Source organism: Chroicocephalus ridibundus, chromosome 23 (genome assembly GCF_963924245.1).
Source record: "Chroicocephalus ridibundus chromosome 23, bChrRid1.1, whole genome shotgun sequence".
Lineage (NCBI taxonomy): Eukaryota > Metazoa > Chordata > Aves > Charadriiformes > Laridae > Chroicocephalus > Chroicocephalus ridibundus.
Genome location: NC_086306.1, coordinates 4,734,251 through 4,757,412, shown reverse-complemented (window position 1 = coordinate 4,757,412; position 23,162 = coordinate 4,734,251). Strand labels below are relative to the sequence as shown.

At 54.0% G+C, this 23,162-nt stretch overlaps 3 protein-coding genes across 7 annotated transcripts in view; 2 read left to right on the top strand and 1 right to left on the bottom strand.

Annotated features, from left to right (window-relative positions):
• Positions 1-16,857, top strand: part of XPO7 (exportin 7) — a 51,036-nt gene extending 34,179 nt beyond the window's left edge. The window contains exons 13-28 of the mRNA XM_063358461.1: positions 887-992; positions 2,350-2,485; positions 3,449-3,522; positions 4,613-4,693; positions 5,220-5,283; positions 6,977-7,085; positions 7,502-7,608; positions 8,081-8,169; positions 8,902-9,009; positions 10,101-10,183; positions 10,744-10,958; positions 12,096-12,234; positions 12,566-12,726; positions 14,350-14,448; positions 14,747-14,874; positions 15,179-16,857. Coding sequence (XP_063214531.1) covers positions 887-992; positions 2,350-2,485; positions 3,449-3,522; positions 4,613-4,693; positions 5,220-5,283; positions 6,977-7,085; positions 7,502-7,608; positions 8,081-8,169; positions 8,902-9,009; positions 10,101-10,183; positions 10,744-10,958; positions 12,096-12,234; positions 12,566-12,726; positions 14,350-14,448; positions 14,747-14,874; positions 15,179-15,272 — 1,793 coding nt within the window. The 3' untranslated portion in view covers positions 15,273-16,857. The remainder of the gene's footprint in view (positions 1-886; positions 993-2,349; positions 2,486-3,448; positions 3,523-4,612; positions 4,694-5,219; positions 5,284-6,976; positions 7,086-7,501; positions 7,609-8,080; positions 8,170-8,901; positions 9,010-10,100; positions 10,184-10,743; positions 10,959-12,095; positions 12,235-12,565; positions 12,727-14,349; positions 14,449-14,746; positions 14,875-15,178) is intronic.
• PBDC1 (polysaccharide biosynthesis domain containing 1) lies at positions 16,647-19,078 on the bottom strand. Its single transcript, XM_063358460.1, has 6 exons — positions 19,000-19,078; positions 18,809-18,874; positions 17,847-17,906; positions 17,613-17,753; positions 17,404-17,515; positions 16,647-17,286 (listed from the first exon to the last, which is right to left on the bottom strand). The coding sequence occupies exons 1-6, from the start codon at positions 19,027-19,029 to the stop codon at positions 17,174-17,176; spliced, it is 522 nt and encodes a 173-aa protein (XP_063214530.1). The 5' UTR covers positions 19,030-19,078; the 3' UTR covers positions 16,647-17,173.
• Positions 19,079-20,139: 1,061 nt separating this feature from the next.
• NPM2 (nucleophosmin/nucleoplasmin 2) lies at positions 20,140-23,162 on the top strand. Of its 5 annotated transcripts, none has more exons than XM_063358686.1 (11): positions 20,140-20,239; positions 20,302-20,581; positions 21,254-21,337; positions 21,443-21,528; positions 21,673-21,792; positions 21,875-21,968; positions 22,051-22,178; positions 22,366-22,475; positions 22,602-22,641; positions 22,897-22,967; positions 23,127-23,161. In XM_063358686.1, the coding sequence occupies exons 2-10, from the start codon at positions 20,527-20,529 to the stop codon at positions 22,939-22,941; spliced, it is 762 nt and encodes a 253-aa protein (XP_063214756.1). In that variant the 5' UTR covers positions 20,140-20,239; positions 20,302-20,526; the 3' UTR covers positions 22,942-22,967; positions 23,127-23,161. The 5 variants fall into 5 exon arrangements, 4 of the variants coding, with proteins under 4 accessions (XP_063214756.1, XP_063214754.1, XP_063214755.1 ...); XM_063358684.1 differs by having other exon boundaries at positions 20,302-20,601; XM_063358685.1 differs by having other exon boundaries at positions 20,302-20,601; positions 22,605-22,641; positions 23,127-23,156.

Below are 23,162 nucleotides of genomic sequence, written 5' to 3'. Positions count from 1 at the left end.
CGCTGACCTACAACTGACTCCATTCCTTTTTTGGGGAAAATTTAGTGCATCTCCTTGCCCAGTCTTTCAGAGACAAGTTATGAGGGTGTTCCCCCATCCACAGGTGTCCAGCACTGCCTTCCCCATCCCTCTTTTGTCTGAGGCAGATACGGAGCGCTCATTTGAACCTCCCTGCTGGCGATGTGGCAGAAACCTTCAGCTGGTGGTTGGTAATGAGTAACTGGGAGTGGGGTTTTCAGCTGGTGCCACTGGTGTCTGTCCGCAGCACTGGGTGGGTTCAGCGTGGAGGTTTTGCACTTGCACAGCTGGTTGGGTTAGGAATTGCTTAACACTGGCCATAAAGAAAGCAGTTCCTTTGGAGGTTCAGGTGGGTTGTGGCCCCTCTCTAATAACTTAGCTGGCTTTTGTGGAGGAATTGGGCACATCAGCACAAGTTTGGAAGCTGTTCCTCTTCCTTCTGAAACAGTATTGTCTGATCTAACACAGTACACTTTTTTTTTTTTTTTTTGCTGAGTGGGCAAAACTCCATATGATGTTGACTTCTCCATCAACCACGTGTACTTTGAAAGAATAAATGCTGCCTGCTGGCATCTGCATGTGTTTAAATATGTAGAATACAGTTTTGCAACAAAGTGGCTTTTTGCAGTGGAACAGCTTTAAATAATGAAAATCTTCCAGGCAGACCTGGCATTCTTGTTTCTTTACTAGTAAAGTTGTGCCTGGTCTCCACCGAGTGGAAAATTGAGTAATTTTCGTATAGGTGGGCACTAAAGCAAAAAGATACTCCTTGTGAATCCTGTCTTTGTCAAAACATAATGCAGATTTCCTCAGCTTCCTCTGTGTAATGTGTGACGCGCTCGGTTCTGATGTCCTCTGTTGGTTTCAGGGCGCCTGACGTGGCTCGTCTATATTATCGGGGCAGTGATTGGTGGTAGGGTCTCGTTCGCCAGCACGGATGAGCAGGATGCGATGGATGGCGAGTTGGTTTGTCGGTAGGGATGCTGACTGTTTTCTAGCTGCACCACTCTTGAAGTCAACAAAATAATTGCTATTGTGAAGCTGCCATCATGTTCTTCCCCTCTTTTCACTGAAAAGAATAGCGTGGAATTGGCCATCCTGAAAGAAGAGATTGGCAGCACTGGCTAGAGCCAGTCAGCAAACTTCTGCTGGGGCTTGGCTAAATTGGGAAATCTTGGGTTATAAGAACAAGAATGAGAGGGGAAGAGCATGTAAGAGGGGAATTATACTGGGCTTAAATGCATGCGTTGGAGTAGAGCTAAATGCATGATGGCTCTTTGCTGGGGTGGGGGGAAAAGTCTTTTTTCCTAATTAATAAGCCCAAGTGGGTTTTGTCCATAAATACACTGTGAACATTGTAGTAGATCTACAACTATTAAAACGTCATACTGTCTTTATACTTGTAACACGTGCTGGATTTTCAGGATTATAAATCCTCTCCAGCGCAAGCTTTATTTGATGGATGTGAGAACATGTCGCTTATACTCATGAATGACCTTGAGTCACGCTGAACACTTTGTGGTCCAGAGCCTAATTGCTCTGCTTGAAGCTGGTGTAGTAGCGGAGCTATGGTGTGAGCGAATGGAAGCTGGCCTGTTGGTGAGCCAGTAAATAACATCGAGCACTGGCTTCCCGTGTAGCTGATGAGTTACTGAAGAGGAAATCATGAGACCCCATATGTATTTCAGCTACCTTTAGCGGCAGCATATGTGGTAGACGTTCATAGAAGTCTGTTTGTGTTTTATCTTCTTTCCCACTCTGTGTTTTGTGACACTTGCCATAAAAAATATCGTTGCTTTTGCCCCCCTGTTCTGCTGCATGTGTGTTACTTACCCTAAAATCTGTAGAATCCCTCCAGCCCTTCCTTGCCGGCAAGGTCTGCTCCTTGAGCCCGTGCACCAGTCACAGCATTGTTTCCGCAGGGCTCACAGCAAAAGCCAAACTGAAGTGGGAATGTCGTTTAGAGTCTGGCTCTTGTGAGGGGAGCGGGTAGTGGTTTCGCAGGTGGGTTTGAGAACATGATGGACCAGTCGCTGGGTAAGTGTGCGAAAGCACCCGAAACTCACTTCTGCAGCAAATTAAAACCAAGGTCTTGAATCCCTGTTAAAAGGGATATAGAAACCTTATAATGGCCTTGCACAGCAGAGGAGTGTGCTTTAGTCAGTGTTTTGTTATCAGTTTTGTCAGTTCTTGACCCAAAATAGCAATGCCCCACAAAAAGTCAAAAAAAAATCCTGTTGCACGCAGCCTGGAAACAAGACCACATGCCCAAAACCCCTCATTTCTGCCGGTGTCCATCAGCAAGGCGTGTTTTTTCCCACCTCTCTGCAGAGTGCTGCAGCTGATGAACCTGACGGACTCTCGTCTGGCGCAGGCTGGGAATGAGAAGCTGGAGCTCGCCATGCTGAGCTTCTTTGAGCAGTTCCGGAAGATCTATATTGGAGATCAGGTGCAGAAGTCTTCCAAGGTAATCAGTCCCCTTGGCTATGCCTCTTTGATGATACAAAGTCCAGTAATAGCTTCCTTTTTTAAATAAAAGCAAGTGGCATAACTTGTTTTCTCTTCCTTACAGATGAAAATATTCAACAGACCAGTCTGCTGCGTTTTCTAGATACGTGTCCAGTGCTAACATTGCAAACCTTGAGCTTTTTGAAATACATTTTTGAAATACTGCGTTCTGTATGCATCAGGAAGGAGCCAGTGACTATCACAGCTTAGAGCTTGAGACCTGGATTCAGTTTTGTTACCTGCCAGGTTTCTGTTGTGACTTCAAAGGAGTCCCTTAAGCCTACAGACCTGTGAAAGTGTGAGGTGCACCACCTCGTACACCCATGAGGAGCCTGAGCTCAGCATCTGAGCCTTGCTTCCTCGGCTCTGAAGTGAAGCTAGACATCCATTCTCTTCATCACAAGGCAATTGTAGACGTACTGGACTTCGAATGCCTTGGTGCATCTTTAGAGATGCAAAATACCTTTTTTAAATGAATAAACATAAAGAATGGGAACATGATTACTCCAGAATTTGGTTCTCCTCCTTTCCAGTAACCTATGGCCTTCCTTACCTACCCTGGAGACTTCGGAGCAGTGACGTGACGAGGGGCTTAGAGTTCCAGACAATTCACTAAGATACTGTGTGTAGGAGCACAGTTGTTATGTCCCCTTTCCCTAGGAAAAGCAAGTGCCCAGCTTCTGTCTGGTTATGACTAGCGATAGAAAAGAGGTAGTAGTGATTAGGGCAAGTATTGATCTGGATCAGATCCCAAGCGTCTCTGTGCGTTGTTCGACTGAGCTGGGAATGCCCAGAGCATACACCCTCCCAGGCACGTGTGCCACGAAGGGAGAACAAGTGAAAAACAAATAATCCGTGACTGTTACTTGTTTTGTTGACAGCTTTTAAATTGGTGCTATTTTTTTTTTTTTTTGCCCTCCAGCTGTACCGCCGTCTCTCAGAGGTCCTGGGGTTGAATGATGAGACTATGGTCCTGAGCGTCTTCATAGGAAAAATGTAAGTGTTCCTGCTCGCAGGCATCAGAGATTCCAGGGTTTATTTGAAGGTGTAACCAGCAGAACTGCAATATGAGGGAGTGTTGTTCAGTCTAAAACTAGTAACATCTGGCTACTTGAGAGAATTACAGGCTTTTATCAGGGCTTAACTCACGCACAATATCCAGGATTGATTTATCCACCGTGGAGCCACAAAAATAAGCCGTACACCAAGATAATGGATTCTCTTCCCAGTGCCTGCTTAGTAAAACCAGAGTCAGAGAGGGGACAGCCTCAAGCACTCGTGCTCTGTCACTTGACTATTGGCAATCACCAGCCACGAAAGCTCTATGGGGAGGGCAACTGCTCCTTCAAAGGTTTTCTCTGCAAATCGTGCTGTTCAGTACCAGAGTAGCACAAATGCTTTTCTTAAAATTCTTCCACTCTGGTAGGCACCCTATTCGGCCTGTTCCTTGGCAGCTCTCCTCTGGACCAAAACTGTCGACTGGCTTTTTGTCATGTCTTTGGCAGCCTCCGTTGGCATTTTGAACCAATTCAGTAGCTCCGATGCTGACGCCCAGTGCCGTGCGCCTGGCGACGTGCAGCCGCTAGCTCCCCCTCGCCTTCTTTAGCATCGCCCCCATCTTTACCTGTACGGGGCTTTGCCTACCCTCACACGCCCCAGCTGCGCATCATCCCCAAGGGGTGAAATGGCTCTCCTGGAAGAAGCAAGGGCTACTAGAATTCTGCAGCTGACAGTGGATGGTGCAGGTGCAGAATTGCATACGTCTGCATGTAGTCACTGCCGCAGAATTCTCTTACCCTTGCTGCAGAAACCAGCCCTGGAGTGCCACAGAATTCCAAGGGCCTGGGTATGGGCCAGTGTAGCTTGGGACCCAAGTAGTGAAGATTATCTGAAGGATAATTTTCTAGTCAACCAAATGTAAGTACAGTAATTTTATACCAATATTTTGTGGCTTGTGATGTCTGTGGTTTCGGTGGAGGGTGGAGCTGATAATGTTGGGTGACTTATGAACTGTAAGAATCCGCCGCACAGCAAAGGGGAAGCCGAGCAAACCCCTCTGATCCACCCTTGTTGTCCTCTTCCCTAGCATCACCAACTTGAAGTACTGGGGTCGATGCGAGCCTATCACCTCCAAGACGCTGCAGCTGCTCAATGACCTCTCCATTGGATATCCTTTGCAGAAGAGCTGGTGGGAACGCAGGACACTTAAACCTCAGGATGGGGGAAGAGTGACCCAGATGCTCGGCTGGAACAGGAGCACTCTGCCTGTAACAGATTCCTGCTGAACCGCTTCGTCTTTGGGGTAGTGAGAAGAGCAGAGTGCGAGTGCTTGGCCAACGTCTTATCTAGCTGTTGAATTGCAGTAGATGGCCATAATATTGGAGGGGGGGATAATTTTGGATCATAATTCCTTTGTAGCTTACCTTCCATGGTTAATTTGTTTACAGTCACAGTGTGTCTTATGGTCTTCTATTTGTTCTTCCTGACAAAGTAGATAAAAATAGTCACTGCAGGTCTCTATAGTAATAGAGATGTCTGCAATTTGGTTGCTCTCAAAACAACTGGAAGAGAAGCTAGAACATATTGAATAATATAGACGTAAGTCCCCTTCCAGTTTTGCCTTGGAAAGTGCTTTGCAAGCATTGCAAGAAGTCTTTCTGCTGACTCTACTGCTTCCTTAACACCCCCTTTACATACAGTAGTGTTAGAAAGCTGGTGAAACTGAGCGCCGTACAGTTCATGCTGAACAATCACACGGTAAGTCCTTTCACCTTCTGCCTTTCGTCTCGCAGCAAACTGCTTCGTCTGCCTTTTGTGCAGCTGAGATCATCCCTTAATTTTAACACCTGGACACACTTTTGAAGTGTACCTGTCTCCCGGATGACACTAGATGAGCCTCTAGAAAATGTGATCCATCTTTGTTCAAAGCCTGCCCTTCAATTTTGAGGGGCTGTAATTATGTGGGGACCTTTCATCCACGAAGGATTAATGTGGGGGTCTCTTTACTCAACACTGAAAGACAGCCATCTCCAGAGTGAAAGGCGGGAGACAGCTGATACTGCGTGCAGGCGGGCAGCAGTGAGCGCTGTTTGCGCGATTTAATGCAAAATACAACAGCATTTCGGTGCCCCAGCTTTCATTCTGAAGGCACTGATTTGGAAGACGCGCCATCGCTTGCAGTGGACAGGATAGCCGTCCTGTTCCTTGGTCCCTACTGGTATGGTACTCCCTGTGCCCATCTGGGATGCCGACTTGAAATCAAAAATGTTGGAATCGGCAACTAGAAGCCAGCAGCAAAGTATCAGGTTTCTGACTTGCCTTTGAGAGCATGTGGTCATTTGATGCTGTGATGCTGTAGCAATAGGAGTCCCGGCACCACGTCCAGAAGGTTTGCATTGACTGGCTGAACGAGGCGCTGTATTCCTTGAGCTGGGGGCTGTTCTGCAGGCAGTCCCCACCTCCTGTGTTTGCCCCAGAAGCTGCATTCAAACTGCGTTGTCTGGGGCTACTGTTTCCGCGGAGAATGCGGGCAGAGCAACTGGGGATCTGTCTGGTTTTCAGCAGCCTTAATGCCTGAAGGGTCCCCATGAGGAAGAGGGGCAGATTGCTTCTCTGCTCTGGAGGCAAAGCAAGACTTCCTTGTTCTTCTGGTCCCTGGGGAATTCCAAGATGAAAGATGATAGCTGGTATCTTTGCCAGCAGATAGGAGGCTGCTCCGGGGCGTGCAGGAGCGGTGCCTGTTGCCCTCTGGTGGCCTGTTCTCCGAGATGGTTGGCAGATGTGAGGCGGTTGCATGATAACCGTGCAGCTCGCTGCTGCACATCCCTGCACGAGCGGAGAATTAGACGGGGGAATGAGGAATCCTCAGCCCTTGATAGGCCATTCAAGGTTGTCATTCCCCTTTAGAATCATAGAATCGTCCAGGTTGGAAGGGACCTTTAAGATCATGGAGTCCAACCATCAACCCAACACTGCCTGAACCACCACTGACCCACGTCCCTCAGCACCGCGTCTGCCCGGCTTTTAAATCCCTCCAGGGATGGCGATTCCACCACTGCCCTGGGCAGTCTGTTCCAATGCTTGATAACCCTCTCGGTGAAAAAATTGTTCCTAATATCCATCCTAAACGTCCCCTGGTGCAACTTGAATCTGTTTTGTCCTATCACCTGTTCCTTGGGAGAAGAGACCGAACCCCCCGGCTGTCCCCTCCTTTCAGGGAGTTGTAGAGAGCAAGAAGGTCTCCCCTCAGCCTCCTCCAGGCTGAACGCCCCCAGCTCCCTCAGCCGCTCCTCACAAAACTTGTGCTCCAAACCCCTTCACTTGTGCTTCCAAACCAGCTTCACTGCCCTTCTCTGGACTTGCTCCAGAATCTCAATGTCTTTCTTGGAAGTGAGGGGCCCAAAACCTCTCTTAACCCATCTTTAACCCATGTCTCCTCTTCTGTTTGCAGAGTGAGCACTTTTCCTTCCTGGGCATTAACAATCAGTCCAACCTGACTGACATGAGATGTCGGACTACGTTCTACACTGCACTTGGGCGTCTTCTCATGGTGGATTTAGGTACTTGGGTCTTTTCCTGGGAACCAGAGCAAAACGGTGACTTTGTGGTGTGGATGCTGGGCTCTGCAGTAGGCTGGGTCGGGCTGTTCAGGGAGCTGTAAGCTCCTGCAGGAAAGGATGCTGGAATGGGAGAAGCCAAGTGGGATAAGAAAAAGGAGGGGAAAGAAGCTCAGGAGTGGGTTTGATACCTTCTTGCTGGGTACAGGTAGTCCAGAGGTGCACACCACCAAGGCTGGGGCCAAATTTTGATATTGGCATATTAATATTTAGATACTGGCAGTGATGGATCTGCCTGGAAACCTGTGGTCTCTCTGGCTCCGTGGGTGAGCAATGTCTGAATGTCTAGCACAGGCAGTACTGCAGGGATGTGCAGTTTATTTCCTCCTGATTTCTTTTTTTTTCCCCTTTTCTTTCAGGGGAAGATGAGGATCAGTATGAGCAGTTCATGCTTCCCCTCACAGCTGCCTTTGAGACTGTGGCACAGATGTTCAGCACAAATACTTTCAACGAACAAGAGGCAAAAGTAAGTTGGGCAGGACCTTCCCTCTTATTCATGGTCTCCCTGCTCTTTCCCTTAAGGGCTTTGACATTTTCAGTTCAGACAGGCAGGAGGGAACAGGTAACTCCTGCAGAGGGAGAGCCATTCTGCCCTCTGAACGAGATGAGTCGATAGTGGAGCGATAGGTGCTTTTTTTTCGGTATATGGGGAGCAGCGGTGTGCCTCGTATCCCTTGGGGTCGAGGTATAGTTCGCAGTTGAAGTTTTCCTTCTGTTGGGAATGAAATACCCCAGTACCGTCACCACACTGGCTCCAATTAGAGGGCTGCTGGCACTGCAGAGGAAGAACTGTCTAACCTGGGATTGGCGGCCAGCACAGAAAGGCTGTATTGCCGTTGGGATGGGAGGAAGGGAAGCGGCTCTGGGCTGGTGGAGCCAGGGAGGGAGAGATCCTTGTGTCTGTGATGTTCTAACATAACTTTTCTTTTGCGATGCAGAGAACTTTGGTTGGCTTGGTGAGAGACTTGAGGGGAATAGCCTTTGCCTTCAACGCCAAGACCAGCTTCATGATGCTGTTTGAGTGGATGTATCCTTCTGTTGCCCTAAAACTTGAGTCATCCCGTCTGTCAGAGGGGAGGACTCTGGCTGACTGCATACAAATGGCCTGTTTTCCCTGCGAAATCCTGACTGGGGTTTCTCTTCACTTTTATAGTACTCGGTGTCCTATCTCTGAGCCCTAAAATAGATTTGACTTGGTCTGTCTGCAACCAAATCAACCTAGAAATCCGCTGAAAGCCAAACTGTTGGGGTTTTTCCGATTGGACCTAAAGAGATTTGACCTGTAAAGCACAAAGGCCTTTAATGGGATGCTTGTGTCTCAGCAGTAACAAAAGCTTCCCTCTTGCTCGCTCAAGCCAGCAGCAGTTGGTATCTTTGTCCTCTCGGTGAGAGCATAGCTGCTCGAAGAGCACCGTATCTGGGCTCCAGATTTCTCTTTGGCTGGTGAAGGTCAGCTGTCTGTTGCGGTGACGGATCTTTATCTGCCTTCCCTTTCATTCAAAATCTTTTTAGTTCTGCTTTGTCCTCGTAGAAGAAGCGTGTATGCAATTCCTTCAATGGACTTAAGATTATTTTTTTTATTATTATTATTTTTTTCTGTGATAAAGCAGACCCCAGTGAGCAGCATCACTGTTGAACCTTGTTAAGCAAGCTCCTGTGCGAGGTTTGAGTGCACTACGCAAAATACACCTTTTTGGCAGAAGTTGTGACCTTTTCACTTTGTGCAAAGCAACAAAGTTCCTTAGCTCTCACCTTGCAGCTACCCATCCTACATGCCGATCCTACAGCGGGCAATCGAGCTCTGGTACCACGACCCAGCCTGCACTACGCCTGTCCTCAAACTGATGGCCGAGTTGGTACATAATAGGTACGAGCCTCCAGCAGCTGAAAGCTGGCAGGGATTTGTGCTGTTGTGTGGGTGTTGGTGTCCAGTTGTGTTTTATCTGCTTTGGTCTATTTATGCTACAAAGGCTGCCAAGGGGACAGGGGGGAACCTGGCATTGTTTCAGGAGGGAAGAAAAAAATCTAACAGTTCAGATATCAGTCGTGTCATGAGTCAGTCAGACCAAGAGACGCGATCAATAAACATTGAATTTGTTCAGCGTCTGTTTTCAAGGACAGCACTATAAAATGGAGGCGGGCAACTCATGTTTAATTTTTAAAACCTGGGTTTAAAATGAGCGTTGTTCTATCTGGCAGCCGGATGACAACTTTTGCTTTAGAGCATCAGCTCTTTTTTGCCAGCAGAGAGGTACCTCTGACGCTATTCAGATAATTCAGAAGCTGTCTAATCTGGCAGTGGAAGGTTGCCAAGATGCTGCTCTGGCTTAGAGCCATCTGAACACAGCCCTGTAGGAAGGGACTGTTGTTACAGCCGAGTGGAAGGGACACAAGGTTGAGGCACAGTCATTTGAGAGCTGGCTCTCCGTACCATCGGACTGCCACATCCGAGCGGCATCTTTGCAGTAGGACGATCCTTACTGGAATACGTCTGCTCATTTATTTCAGAGGTGAACTGGACAACTCGCTGCGCTTCAATTGTAAGATCTGTTCACTGTAGGGGAAGAAATGCCAAGCTCTGAATTCTTGGTCGCGTTATGAATAGGAGCCAGTCAGCCTGCCCTACAGTGCTGCTTCCAAGATGTTCTCTGTGTTTGTGTACAGTAGCCTGGTGACTATTGCCAAGACAGGATTTCCAGCCTCGATCTTGTAATAGTCCTAACGTCTGTGGAATATAGGCCCTTTCTTCTCTGACGGCAGAGCTCGTCTGGCCCTAAGTGGCTGTGTCCTGTCTGGCTTTGCTGATGAACAGCGGTATTTTCTACCACACCAGGGCATTTTGTTGAACTCTGGGGAGCAGCCCTGGGAGGCAGCAGCGCCAAGAGGCGCTGGAGCGTTAGCTTTGTCTTTATTCCCAGGTATGTTTGAGCTCCAATTTATTCCCTTTCTTGCTGCTAGATCCCAACGGCTGCAGTTTGATGTGTCCTCACCGAATGGCATCCTGCTCTTCCGAGAAACGAGTAAAATGATAACTACGTATGGTGAGTATCCAGCAGGTGGGATCCGGGCAGCCTCCCTCTGTCCTTGACTCCCCCGCTTGCTTGGGGAGTGAGGGCTGGGGCACTTGCCAGCTGGGAGAGCGAGCCCAGGCTGGGAAGCGGTGCCAAATCGCTTGCCGAATGCATGCTTAGATACAGGAAGATGCTACTGCTTGAAGTGCTGGGTAGGCAGGCAAGCAGAAGGGACAGAGTGTTTGCCTTGCGAATGAGGAAGGAAATGATAGTGAGGAGCAGGAACCCAGCTGAGCCCCTTGTGAGTGCGCAAGGTGACGCGGGCCAGCCTGGAGAGCAATCCTGTCCTTATGCTGTCCTGTTTCCACTGCGAAATTACATGCAATTGTGTTCTCCCGGACTTCCTAGTAGAGCCACACTTTTAACTTGTAACGGTTTCCTTAACCTTCAGCTGGGGAATAAGTCATTGGTGCTCAGGGCTGACTTCAGTCACTCCTTATGGCTCTACTTATGTTTTTCCTGCGCTCTGGGAGAGAAAAGGGTTTGGATGTAGATGCTGAAATACTGAGTCCGCTTCTGTGCTCACTCAGGAAATCGTATCCTAACGCTTGGGGAGGTCCCAAAGGATCAAGTCTATGCCTTGAAGCTCAAGGGGATTTCCATCTGCTTCTCTATGCTGAAGGCCGCACTGAGCGGGAGCTACGTCAACTTTGGGGTCTTCCGTCTCTACGGGGATGATGCACTGGACAATGCCTTGCAAACTTTTATCAAGCTTCTGCTTTCCATCCCTCACAGTGACCTTCTGGTAAGCCGACACCTGTGATTAGCAGCGTAAACACATGGCTAGGGAAGGCAGGGTTGGAAGATTATACAGTAAGGGAATACTTTAATCACAGAGACAAATGAACTTGTGCCACTTCCTGCAACCCCAGCTATAGGCACAGGCCAGCAGGAAATTACAGCCGCTGGAATGTGCAGCGGCAGGTCCTGCGTGAAGGCTGTAACCCCCCCACCCAAGGGCCTGCTGGGCAGCCCCTCTGCTCAGCTCTCCCGGTCTCAGCAGGGCAATTACCAAAATAATTCCTCCTCTCTCTGGAAAACACTTCCTGCGAGTGAAGGATTGTTCTTCCCTGTGTTGCCTGTGGGCAGAGATCTCGATGCATCAGCAATTACAGTGCAACCTGCTTACTGAAGACATCCACCTACAGAGTCTTGCTCCTATGCAGACCTCGTATACAGAAACCCATTATGCGGCAGAGCTTTGGGACCCTTTCAGCACAGTCCTGCTTGGCAAAATATCGAGGAGAGAGGGCAGCAGATATTCCTCCCAGCCTTCTCTGTCTTATTACCATAGCAGGACCTGAAGGAACTGTGGCGGCATTCAGCACGTTCTTGATTTAATATACCTGTGGCCAGACCCCTGCTTTTGAGACGTGCAGCTCAAATGCAACTCTGGAGGTGGGGACACTTTACAGGATGCCCAGCAAGTCCCCCCCCCCCAGGCCTGGGGGGCTGCGGAGGGGTCTGTGGCGCTGACTGCAGTGTGGGCTGCTGAGCCCAACGCTGCGCATGTAGATTTTTATGTGATCTGGCACTCTGCACGGACACCTGGAGAGCCAGTGCTATCTCTGCATCTCCAGGCATTATTCAGCTAACGCTCCCCCCTTCAGAAAAGAGGGAAGCAGCGGGGAAAGATGTTTTGATACAACAGCTGTTGTTGCCGGAGCCTGTTTGGAAGGCTTTTGGTGGGGGAGAAGGGTGGAAAATATATTGGCCCATGAAGTTACGCTGTGAGAGGGGTTGGTTTGTTCTCTTTCCAGGAGATTCAGTAAGCACTTTTCAGGTGATTAATGAATGGGTTGGGTCGAGCAGAAAGCCATAACTGCTGGTTACAGGCTAGCTACGAGGCCTTAAAAGTCTTCCTCTCTTCTTTTCTCTGCAGGATTATCCCAAGCTCAGCCAGTCCTACTATTCCTTGCTGGAAGTTCTTACCCAGGACCACATGAATTTTATAGCCAGTCTGGAGCCTCATGTAATCATGTATATTCTCTCTTCCATTTCAGAAGGCCTCACTGCACTAGGTAACTACTCCTGTTCTCTGTTGTGCTCTTAGGGCTTTCATGTGGAAGTGGGGAAAGATTTTGGTTGCTTAAAATAGGTAGTATTTCAGGCTAACAGATAAGATATACCATGTGAATGGGTGGAGGAGTTTCACCTCTGTTAAAGCTGGAACATTAGAGATAGTGAATATGTCAGTGAGGGAGTTGCTGACCTGTTTAGGTGGTTCTTGCTTACAAAGTCCCTAAAAGGACCCAAGATAAATGATGGTGTTTCCCTGGGAGCCTGCCCAGGTGCGTCTGAGCAAGGAAAATGCTGGCAGTGCCCCAACGTCTCCCCCTTTTTATCCTGCAGACACCATGGTTTGCACAGGCTGCTGCTCCTGTTTGGACCACATTGTCACCTATCTCTTCAAGCAACTGTCTCGCAGCACCAAGAAGAGGACCACACCTCTGACCCAGGAGAGCGACCGGTTCCTGCACATTATGCAGCAGCACCCGGAGATGATTCAGCAGGTAAAGAGCGAAGGCGGAGGGCCTTGTTGTGGCATGGCACGGGGAAACTCCCCGATAAGTCCTGAATTTTCTTAGCATGATGTAATCTGGAGGCTGCGTGCTCCCTGCTCTAGAGCCTCGGGCTTTTCCAGAGTAAAAAAGGATTTTTTTGCTAGTGTTGCATCTCTCCTACGCATTCATCATACGGTAGGTCTGATTCAAAGCCGTGCTTCAGGGCTCTGGTTCTCCCTGTGCAAGGAACACTGGGTTTGCATTTCAGATATGAAAGGAAGTAGCCAAAAATTAGCTTTTTTGGTTGTGTTTTTTTTTTTTTTCAAGAGAAATAGTTATGGGCGGTGCTGGCAGTTCATAGAAATGAAGCCAAGAAACATACCTTCAGCCAGAGAGCGCGCGCTCCTCTGCTGCTATAAAAAAAAAAAAATCAGGGTTTGTTTAAATCCCTGGAACAATTCAGTGGTACATGTGCGCTCGCAGCAGAGCCGGCACCGTGGGGTCCCCACGCGTAACAAGGCTCTGCGTAGACTTTAGGATGCGGGAACAATCTCTGCTGTGGCGTTTGTGTTGGGACCGCGTGGAAGTTGGGTTCGCAGCCTGTAGGAGCACGTGCTGCCTTGGCAGCCTTCACGCCTGCCTTCTGAACGGCCTCTGCAGCGCCAATTTGATAATTGAGTTTTATACGCTGGTAGCGCATCTGCCATCTGTCTTCTGCCTCCAGCCTCAACACCTCTAATAGACACGGAGCTTGCTGGGATTTATTTTCTCTCCGGGTCAGGAGCATGTGCGATGGCAGAGGATTAATAGCGAGCTGAGACATTTTCCTTGCTTAGATCAGGCTTAGCTCAGCATATACCGACCCACACCGTGTAGTTTAGGTGCCTCTGTGTCACTTAATGACAGATGACTCTGCTCACAGAGGTTTTGGTGCTCCAGAGGGCCCTGCGTTGGGATCTGGATGTCCATGCCTTATCGCAAAACGCTTTTATACGCCTCTCGCTTGGCCGTGCTGCTTTGAACAGCAGCGCTCGGTGCATTGCTCTGATGGCGTTATCCAACCTCGCTCGCTGGCACTTGTCAAAGTGTCAGCATGACTCCCACGTGAAAGCGGGGAGTATTGTTCCACCCTTGCTGGTAGATCAAATGCAAAGAAAAGCAGGCTTTTGGGGGGGGCTAGAAGCTGTGTTTTCCGAGGATTAAAAAGAGAAACTGCATCTTCCAGACGAGCTAGGTTAGATACTGGCTTTAGCCTGGGGAGGCTGTGGAAGGGAATGTGGCCCAGAGGAAGCTCCCCAGGACACCAGAGCATGTGTTCTCTGCGTTTAAGCACTTGTTATTACCTTAAGTGAAGATGAGACAATCTTCCGCTGGCTGCCTTGGGGCTGGATGGAATGTGTCAGGAATAAATACCCTAACGCTTTCAGCACCTCCTCCATGTGCCTTCAGTGAGGTTCTCCACCAGTTCATGGGGACTCCAGGTCCTCCTCTGGTCCCGTGGTGCTCAGAGCTCTGCGGCTCCACCACTGGAAGCATGGAAGGAGAATGGTTGCTCCTGAGCCTGCACGGTGCGGTGGCGAGGAGAGAGCTGGGATGGAAGGGCTGGTTTTAAACCTCGTCTCCCTCTTCCAGATGCTGTCAACAGTGCTGAACATCATCATCTTTGAGGACTGCAGGAACCAGTGGTCAATGTCTCGGCCTCTGCTTGGCTTGATACTGCTCAACGAAAAGGTAAATGTCCCACCTCCCCATCGCAGCTGGAGGAGCCGTCTGAAGGGAGCAGAATGGTGTCAGGGCAGGTGGTTGGGAAACCGGGACTGGAGAGATTGTGTGTCGAGGGGTGTCCAGCCCCTCCCTGCGGCAGCCTTGGCACTAAGGAATCCTGTTAACTTTTCATTCGTAAGGGCACTAGAAGTCACCTGAAGAGCTGTAATGCTCTTTCTCCCTTTTCATCTTCTGCGTGCCCTGTCCCAAAGCCAAGGTAGCTATTCCTCTGAGAATGAACCCCGCCTTCTCTTGTCTCCCCCAGTATTTCTCTGACTTGAGGAACAGTATAGTGAACAGCCAGCCGCCGGAGAAACAGCAGGCAATGCACCTCTGCTTTGAGAACCTCATGGAAGGCATCGAACGCAACCTCCTAACCAAGAACAGGGACAGGTCAGTGTGGGTCGGAGATCCCTTTGTGGGGCTGAGCCTGTCCCGGGGTGTTTGGAGCCCAACCCGGGGCGTTCAGAGCCCATCCCAGGGCATTCAGAGCCCATCGTGAGGCTTCTGGAGCCCGTCCCGGGGCGTTTGGAGCCCATCGTGAGGCGTTTGGAGCCTGTGCTGAGCCCGCAGCTTGATGCCGAAGCACAGCCTGGAGAGTCCATGGTCCTCGTGGCAGCCTCACGGAGAGCAAAACGCAGGAGGAAGGGGGCAACCCCCTCCCTGCTCTAACGCGCCGCTCTGCCTTTTCCTTTAGGTTTACGCAAAACCTGTCGGCGTTCAGGCGAGAGGTGAACGACTCCATGAAGAACTCCACCTACGGTGTGAACAGCAACGACATGATGAGCTGACGTCTCCCAACTCCGCCTGTACAGAGCAGCATCTCTTTGGCCTGGCCCAGAGGGGTTACCGTTTCCGATGGAAAGAAAAGAGGGCGTTTCTAATCCCTGCTTTTCCCCAGGGCTGGATTGCGGCGCTCGCTTTGGGCCGTACTCCACGTCCCGAGGGAGGAGGGAACAGGAGGGGGTTGTTGAGCTCACCGGGGCACTTCTGTTTCCGTGGGAGGGGGTGGAAGGGCAAAAACCAGGTGCAAGAATCCAGCGTCTCCCTACCCGAATGTCTGCGTGGAACGCCAGTGCTCTGCTGCAGCCTGCCTTGTATAAACATGTACATTTTTTCATAACATTTTGAACAAGGTTTATATTGACTTCAGTTTAAAAAAAAAAAAAAAAAAAAAAAAAAAAAAAGAAAAAAAGGACAAAAAAAAAAACACACACAAAAAAAAAAAAAAAAAGAAAAAAGTGTGATTGAAATTTTTACAGAGTCCTGGTGCACCGGTGCTGGCGTGAGGGTTGTGTATGCGAGTGAGGAAAGCGTGTCCTGCAGGCCTGAAGCTTTACTGGGCAAGGGGGTGGGTGTGTGAAAGCGCAGAGATATATTTAGTGACAAACGTAGAGAGAAGCAAAAAAAAAAAAAAAAAAAAAAAAAAAAAAAAAGAAAAAAAAAAGGAAAAAGGGAAAAAAAAAAGAAAAAAAAATCTGCGACGACAACAAAAAAAAAAAAGGCATTGTAAAATTCCAAATGTATATTTTTTCTTATTAAGCCCCTTGAAAATCACAACTTCCTCTTACCGTCTTTGCCCTTGTTATTAGGAACTCTAAGCCATGCCGCGTGATCTTTCATTCGTGCTTGCTCGTGGGTGTCTCTCCTGTCCCCCCCCCTGCCCCCCCCAGGTGTAGCAGTAGCCTCTGTCCCCTCTGTCCCCTCGTCAACCCGCTTCTCGCAGGGCCCTCGCCCCCCTCCTCACTCTGCCTCCTCCTTTTATTTTATTCTCCCCCCCATCCCAGCAGAGCGGGTGACGCGGGGCTGCGGGCGAGCTTGCCGCGCTCTCGGGAGCTGGCAGCAGCGAGCCGGCAGCCTCCGAGGGTTCTTAATAACAAGGTTTGCCTAGCATGAAGTATTTAACACCCCCCACCCCCTTTAAAATGATTCCGTTGGGTTATTATTATTTTCTTTTTTTGGTTTCTCGAAGTCACCGTAAGAAACGTTTGGGATATAAATTGACTTCCAGAGGAAAGCTGATGGGGGAGGGAACCTGTTTGCCTTGTATTTTTTCCACTATTGTTGCTGCTAGTCGTGTGCATCCCCTGGCTCAGCTCTACCCACAGACACTCGGTCCTTAGGGCTTCAGTTTCTCTTCCCGGACACCACCTTATTCTTAAATTTTTATTTTTTTCTCTTTTTTTTTTCTTTTTTTTTCTTCTTTTTTTTTTTCGGTTTTTCTTTCCTCTGGCGATTGTGTGTTGGGTCCTTTTTTTTTGTTTTGTTTTGTTTTGTTTTTTCCTCGCGTGAGCAGATTGCTGGTTGACTTGTAAGGGTGTTTGCTGCATACAGTGTAAGCATTGTGACTGCAAATAAAACTTCAATGGTTTCTACTGAGCCGTGTCTGCCTGGCCATCGCCTGCACCGCGGGGGGCGGGGGGGTGAGTTTTCCAAATAAAAAGGGGTTAAAAAAACCCATATTTCATTTGTGTGGGTAGATGCGACTCTGGCACAAGGGACGGGCAAAGCTTTAGCCAAAATCAAAGCGGATTCGGCGACACTCTTCAACATTTTGGGTCTGTTCTAGGGAACAGCCCTTTCAACACCTGCTGCACAAGGAACTGTTGTTATTATTTTTTAAAAATATTTATTTACAGTCTGTAAATGGGGGGCAGAGGTGGAGGAGATGGAGGGGGTTTTCGGCCCATCCTCACCCTGACGCCGCGTCCTCAACCGCCGGCTCCCTGGCGCTGCCGTAGACCACGCTGTTACAGCCCTCCCTGTTCCGAGCGATTTCGATGGCGAAAAACTGGATTCTAGTAGCTAAAAAGAGAGGGAAAAAAAACTTTAAAAAGCAGATCCGTGGCTTCAGCTTTCCCTTTTCCGAAGGGGCGGGGGCCAGGGCCAGGTCCAGCCTGCCCACGCCTCCCCAAAACCCACCGAAGATGGTGTTCTCCTCGGTGTAGCCCTGGCGGCAGTCCAGGCGGAGCAGGGTGCCGTAGTTGAAATCCTCCACCACCCCCTCGAACCGCAGGCAGAACGGCCGCCACTTCTGGGGTTGGAAAAAAAGCATCCGCGTCCCTGGAGTTTGGGGAGAAAGCCGGCGGGGGGGAGCGCAGAGCGGGAAATTCTCCTTTCTCTCCACCTACCTCCTTGGCGGGCTCCGATTTGAGCTCTTCTGGGTCGAGCACGTCGATTTTAAGATCCTTGAAGCTTTTCCTGAACTCGCTGTAGATCTGGTCGTCGACTTTGGTGAGGTTTAAAAACTTGGGGTCGACGGAGGAGATGAGCTGCAGGGGAAAACTGAAGAATTAACCGTAACCACCCCCCCCCGCCGCCACGAGCCCCCACCACCACCGCCGTGACACCCCCCCCGGACTCACGTTGAAGTAGACCTGGGCGTGCTGGTGAGCCTTCATGGCCCAGGCCAGCTCCACGCGGGGCTGCGGGGACAGGAGCGGGGGTCAGGCATCGCCGGGGGGGTCCTCGCCCCCCCTTGAGGGGGAGGACACAAGGGGAATGGCGGGGGGGGGGGTGTCTGTGGCCAGACAGATGCCTGGCACAGCCGTGGGGGGGGGGGGGGGGGGGGTCATGGGTGATGGTATGGACCTGCGAAGCCCAAAGCACCCCATCTGCGAGGGACCCGCCCCCCGGTGCTGGGGACTCCCCAGGACTGGGAACCCCCTCCAGGGGTTCAGACCCCCCCCCCCCCCCAATGTAGAAAACACCCATGGGCTGGGATCCCCCTCTCCCCTCTCAGGACGGGGATATTCCCAGGATGGGGTTCCCCCCCAGGACTGGGGTTCCCCCCCCCCCCCCCCGAGGACTGGGACCCTCTTAGGCTGTGACACCCCTCCCACAGGCTGGGACCCCCCAGGACTCAGATCGCCCCCAGGACTGGGATCCCCCCCCCCCTCCACCCCTAGGATTGGGACCCCCCCCCCCCCCCCAGTCCTGGGATTCTCCCCTCCCAGGACAGGGACATCCTTTGCCCTTAGGGCTGGCAGCCCCCCCCCAGGACTGAGACCCTCCTGGGCTGGGGCTCCCCCAAGGCTGGGATCCCCCCCCCCCAAGATTGGGACCCCCCCCAATGCTGGGACATCCCCCCCCCAGGACAGGGACCCCCACACACAAGGCTGGGACCCCCCTCCCCGGGACAGGGACCCCACGGGCTGGGACCCCTCCAGGGGCAGGGACACCCCACTTCGGAGGCTGGGACCCCCAAGGCTGGGACCCCCCTCCCCAGGTCTGGGACCCCCTCAGTGCTGGGACAAACCCCCGGGACTGGGGACCCCCCCGGGACTGGGGACCCCCCCGGGCCGCGCCCCCCCCTCCCCGCACTCACGTCGTTACCGAAGGCCTCGGCCGGCAGCGACAGCGCGTGAGCGGCCGCGGCGGCCTCGCCGGGTCCCTGCGCGGGGAGAAGCTGCTGAGGGGGCGGCGGGGGGACCCCGACCCCGACCCCGACCCCGGCCCCGGCCCCGACCCCGCGCCCCCGACGCCCCCCGGCCCCGCCACCGTCCCCCCCGGCCCCACCAGGCCCGCCGCCGCCATCGTCATCGCCATCGCCAGCGCCGCCGGGAGCGGGCCCGCCCCGTCCGTCCGCGCCTGCGCACGCGGCGGGACACGGCGGGGACGTGGGGGAACGGGACACGTGGGGACGGGAGACGAGGGGAGGGGGACACGGGGACATGGGGGGACACAGGGGGGGGGACACAGGGACACGGCGACATGGGGGGACGGGAGACGAGGGGAGGGGGACACGGGGGGTATGGGGACATGGGGAGACGGGACACGAGGGGGGGGACACAGGGACAAGGCGACATGGGGGCACGGGAGACGAGGGGACACGGCAGGGGACATGGGGGAGCGGGACACGTGGGGACGGGACACGAGGGGAGGGGGACACGGGGACATGGGGGGACACGGGGGGTATGAGGACACGGGGGGACGGGGGGACGGGACACGAGGGGAGGGGGACACGGGGGGTATGGGGACATGGGGACATGGGGGGACGGGACACGAGGGGAGGGGGACACGGGGGGTATGGGGACATGGGGGGACGGGACACGAGGGGAGGGGGACACGGGGGGTATGGGGACATGGGGGGACGGGACACGAGGGGAGGGGGACACGGGGGGTATGGGGACACGGGGACATGGGGAGACGGGACACGGGGGGGGACACAGGGACAAGGCGACATGGGGGGACGGGAGACGAGGGGAGGGGGACACGGGGGGTATGGGGACATGGGGAGACGGGACACGAGGGGGGGGACACAGGGACAAGGCGACATGGGGGGACGGGAGACGAGGGGACACGGCGGGGGACATGGGGGAGCGGGGGACATGGGGATGGGACATGATGGGGGGGGACACGGGGACATGGGGGACAGGACGCGAGAGGGTGGGGGTACGAGGTGAAGGGGATATGAGGGGAGGGGGACGCAGGGGACGGGACACAGGGACATGGGGGAGCAGGACACGGGGTGGGACATGAGGGGAGGGGGACACGAGGACGTGGGGGGACGGGACACACGTAGAAGGGGATATGAGGGGAAGGGGACATGGGGAGGGGGACATGGGGTGACGGGACACGAAGGGAGGGGGACACGGGACACAGGGGTATGTGACACGAGGGGATGGGGCACAAGGGGAGGGGGACACAGGGACATGGGGGGACGGGACACAAGGGAATGGGGATGCGGCAGGATGGGACATGCCGGGACAGGGACGTGGGACATGGCGAGGCAAGGTGGCCCATGGCAGACTCCAAGGTGGCCCATGGCAGGGCATGGTGGGACATGGCAAGGCAAGGTGGCCCATGGCAGACTCCAAGGTGGCCCATGGCAGGGCATGGTGGCCCATGGCAGGGCACGGTGACCTGTGGCAGGGTGTGGTGGCACACAGGAGGGCATGGGGACCTGTGGCAGGGCATGGTGGCCCACAGGAGGGCATGGTGGCCCATGGCAAGGCAAGGTGGCACATGACAGGTCACAGTGACCTGTGACATTACCAGATGGCACGCAGCAGGGCATGGTGACCTGTGGCAGACCAACATGGCATGTGGCAGGACACGGTGACCTGTGGCAGGGCATGGTGGCCCATGGCAGACCAAGGTGGCACATGGCAGACCAAGGTGGCCCATGGCAGGGCATGGTGGCCCGTGGCAGGGCAAGTGGCACCCGACAGGACCCCGGCTGGGTGCCTGCTCTGCCTGAGCCCCTCGTCACGGGTGCCGGGTGCTGGCGGGGGGGCAGCGGTGCCAGGGGCTGGGTGCCCCCCGGTCCCCTCACTGGGGACACTCGGGGCGCGGGGCTGACCTTCCCCTGCTGCAGCTTTTGGGGTGGCGGGTCCCCGTGCTGTGACACCCCCCCTCCCGGGGTGGGATGCGGGGGGGGCTCCTCTGCCGTGATGTGGGGCAGGGCTTGGGGCTGGGGGGGGGGGGTGTTACACACACCTGAGGGGCTTAATTAAAATTAGCAGCCCCTGACTGATTAGGTGGGTGGGTGATTGGGTGGGGGCCCCTCTGCCTCTATAAGAACCCAGGCTGCGGGGGGAGAAGGTTTGGAGGCTTCTCAGTAATTAAATTGAGAGTAATTAAATTAAATTGGCTGGGGGTGAGTTTCCTGGTGTGGCATTAGCAGCTGGCTGCGTCCCTTCTGGGGACAAGGCGGGGGGGACACAAGGGGTGACCTGTCCTAGCCTCTGGCTGCAGCTGGTGTGGGGCTGGGGGGGGTCCCAAAGCCTGAGGGGGGGTGGGATCCTCACCGAGCCGTGTGCTCCCCCAGGCCGAGAGGATCCCGCAGCCATGTCCCTTACGGGCAGCGCTGACATCGACGGCAAATCCGAGAAGCCCATGTCCCTCATGTGGGGTAAGTGCCGGCTTCCCCCCAGCAGCATCCCCCGTCGTCTCCCCCCACCCCCCCAACCCCTCACCATGGCAGCCCCTCTCTGAACCCCCCCCTGCAACCCCGCAGGGTGCGAGCTGAGCAGCCAGCAGGACTTCCACACCTTCCGGACGCTGGAGGAATGGCCGTGCCAGCAGCAGCTGGCCCTGTGGACGGTAGGTGGTCCCTCTCCCCTGCTCCCCCCCACCAAAACCCATGGGGGGGGTCTCAGGCAAGGGGTGCCCAGGTGCTATGGGTGTCATGTTGTGTGTGTGTGTTTTTCTTGCCTCCCCCCCCCCCCTCCCTGCCCCATCCCAAAGGTCTCCCTGGGGGAGGCGGCGCGGGATGAGTTCCACGTGGTGGAGATGGTGCCTGTCGAGGAGGGGGATGCTCACGCCCCGGTGCCCCTGGCCACGCTGAAGCCCTCTGTGCTGCCCACGGTGAGTGCACGGGGAAGGGGGGGATGCCCCGGGGAGGGGGCTACTGCCACTGCTGGGGGCTGCCACCCTCCCCCTCTTCCAGGCCACCCTGGTGGGAGTGGAGCTGACACCTCCCGTCACCTTCCGCTTGAGAGCCGGCTCCGGACCCGTCTACATCAGCGGGCAGTTCCTCACCAGTAAGTACTGGGGTACCACCACCCTGTGACACCCCCCCACCTCGCCCGGGGGAGCCAGGGGCTCAGCTGGCCTCTCCCGCAGTGATACCCGACCTGTCCTGGGAGGAGGAGGAGGAGGAAGAAGAAGAAGAAGAGGAGGATGCCGAGGAAGAGGAGCCAGCAGAGGAATCCGCCATGGGCCAAGCTGCCAGGAAGGGCAGTGCCACCAAGGTGAGCCCCCCACCCAACTTCGGCTGGGGGTGCGGAGGGGTCCCAGTGCCACGGGGAGGGGCCAGGGATGCTCCGCTGGGAGCTCCACCGTGCCCTGATGCCGGGGATGGGCTGCTCCCGCCGACCCCCAGCCCCAAATCCCTCTGTAACGGGGGTGAGCCGTGATCCTCATCCCTCGGGGAGGAAGAGTCAGAGGCTCCGTAGCCGGTCCCCGTCCTGCCTGTGCGTTCCCGGTCCCGCCACCTACGTTTTCCTGTCTTTCCCCCAGAAGAGGAGGCTGGAGAAGGAGGATGAGCTGTGAGTATGATGAAGGGAAACGCATCCACCAGCCCCGCCACGGAGCTGGCTGGGGGTGGGGGGAAATCCCCTACGCTGCTGGGACCCCCCCCACCCCTAATCCCAGCCCTCCCCTTCTCTCCCAAGCAGGAATAACGTCTCCCCCGAGGATCCTCTTCCCAGCAAGGTAGGAGCCGGCCGGGGTGTCCTCCTGCATCTCCCGCTTACCCCATCACCGCGGTTTAACGCCCGTTGACCGGGACTGGGAGCCCCTGGGGAGGGGAAGGGGCTGATGTGTGATGCTACGCGGCTGCTGAACCCCCAAAAACGGGGTAGAAACGCAGGGTCCGGCTCTCCTGGATGGCTGTGCCCAGGTTGGGGAGGGGTCACCGGCTGGGGGTGGGGGGGGTCCCCGTGCTCAGCCCCGTCCCTGTCCCCGCAGGGGCGAGGAGCCGCCTGGGGCAAGAAGGCAGCAGCAAAGAAGTAGCAGGAGCTGCGGCAGAGCCTGGCCAGGTGCGGACGGGGTCCCTATGGGGCTGGGAGAGGTGGGGGGGGTGTCTGTGTGTGCCCCCCCCACACCTCGTAGCTGAGTGGGGCTGGGGAGGACCTGCCCCCAAAGTTATCCCCGGCCCAGGCTACCGGGATGTAAGACCATTTCTCCTTCCTTTCCAGGTGCGGAAGAGCCTGGAAAGCTGCCGCTTTGGTCTT

Bases quoted from the DNA above. Each gene is read 5' to 3' on its own strand.
- PBDC1 (XM_063358460.1), bottom strand. From the start codon at position 19,029: ATGGCGATGACGATGGCGGCGGCGGGCCTG. The intron at 18,875-18,999 runs GTGGGGCCGGGG...CTCCCCGCGCAG, and splicing joins CGATGGCGGCGGCGGGCCTG to GGACCCGGCGAGGCCGCCGC. The intron at 17,754-17,846 runs GTGAGTCCGGGG...TTTCCCCTGCAG, and splicing joins ACGCCCAGGTCTACTTCAAC to CTCATCTCCTCCGTCGACCC.
- NPM2 (XM_063358684.1), top strand. From the start codon at position 20,499: ATGGTGACCTGTGGCAGACCAACATGGCATGTGGCAGGACACGGTGAC. The intron at 21,969-22,050 runs GTAAGTACTGGG...CCTCTCCCGCAG, and splicing joins CAGCGGGCAGTTCCTCACCA to TGATACCCGACCTGTCCTGG. The intron at 22,476-22,601 runs GTGAGTATGATG...TTCTCTCCCAAG, and splicing joins CTGGAGAAGGAGGATGAGCT to CAGGAATAACGTCTCCCCCG.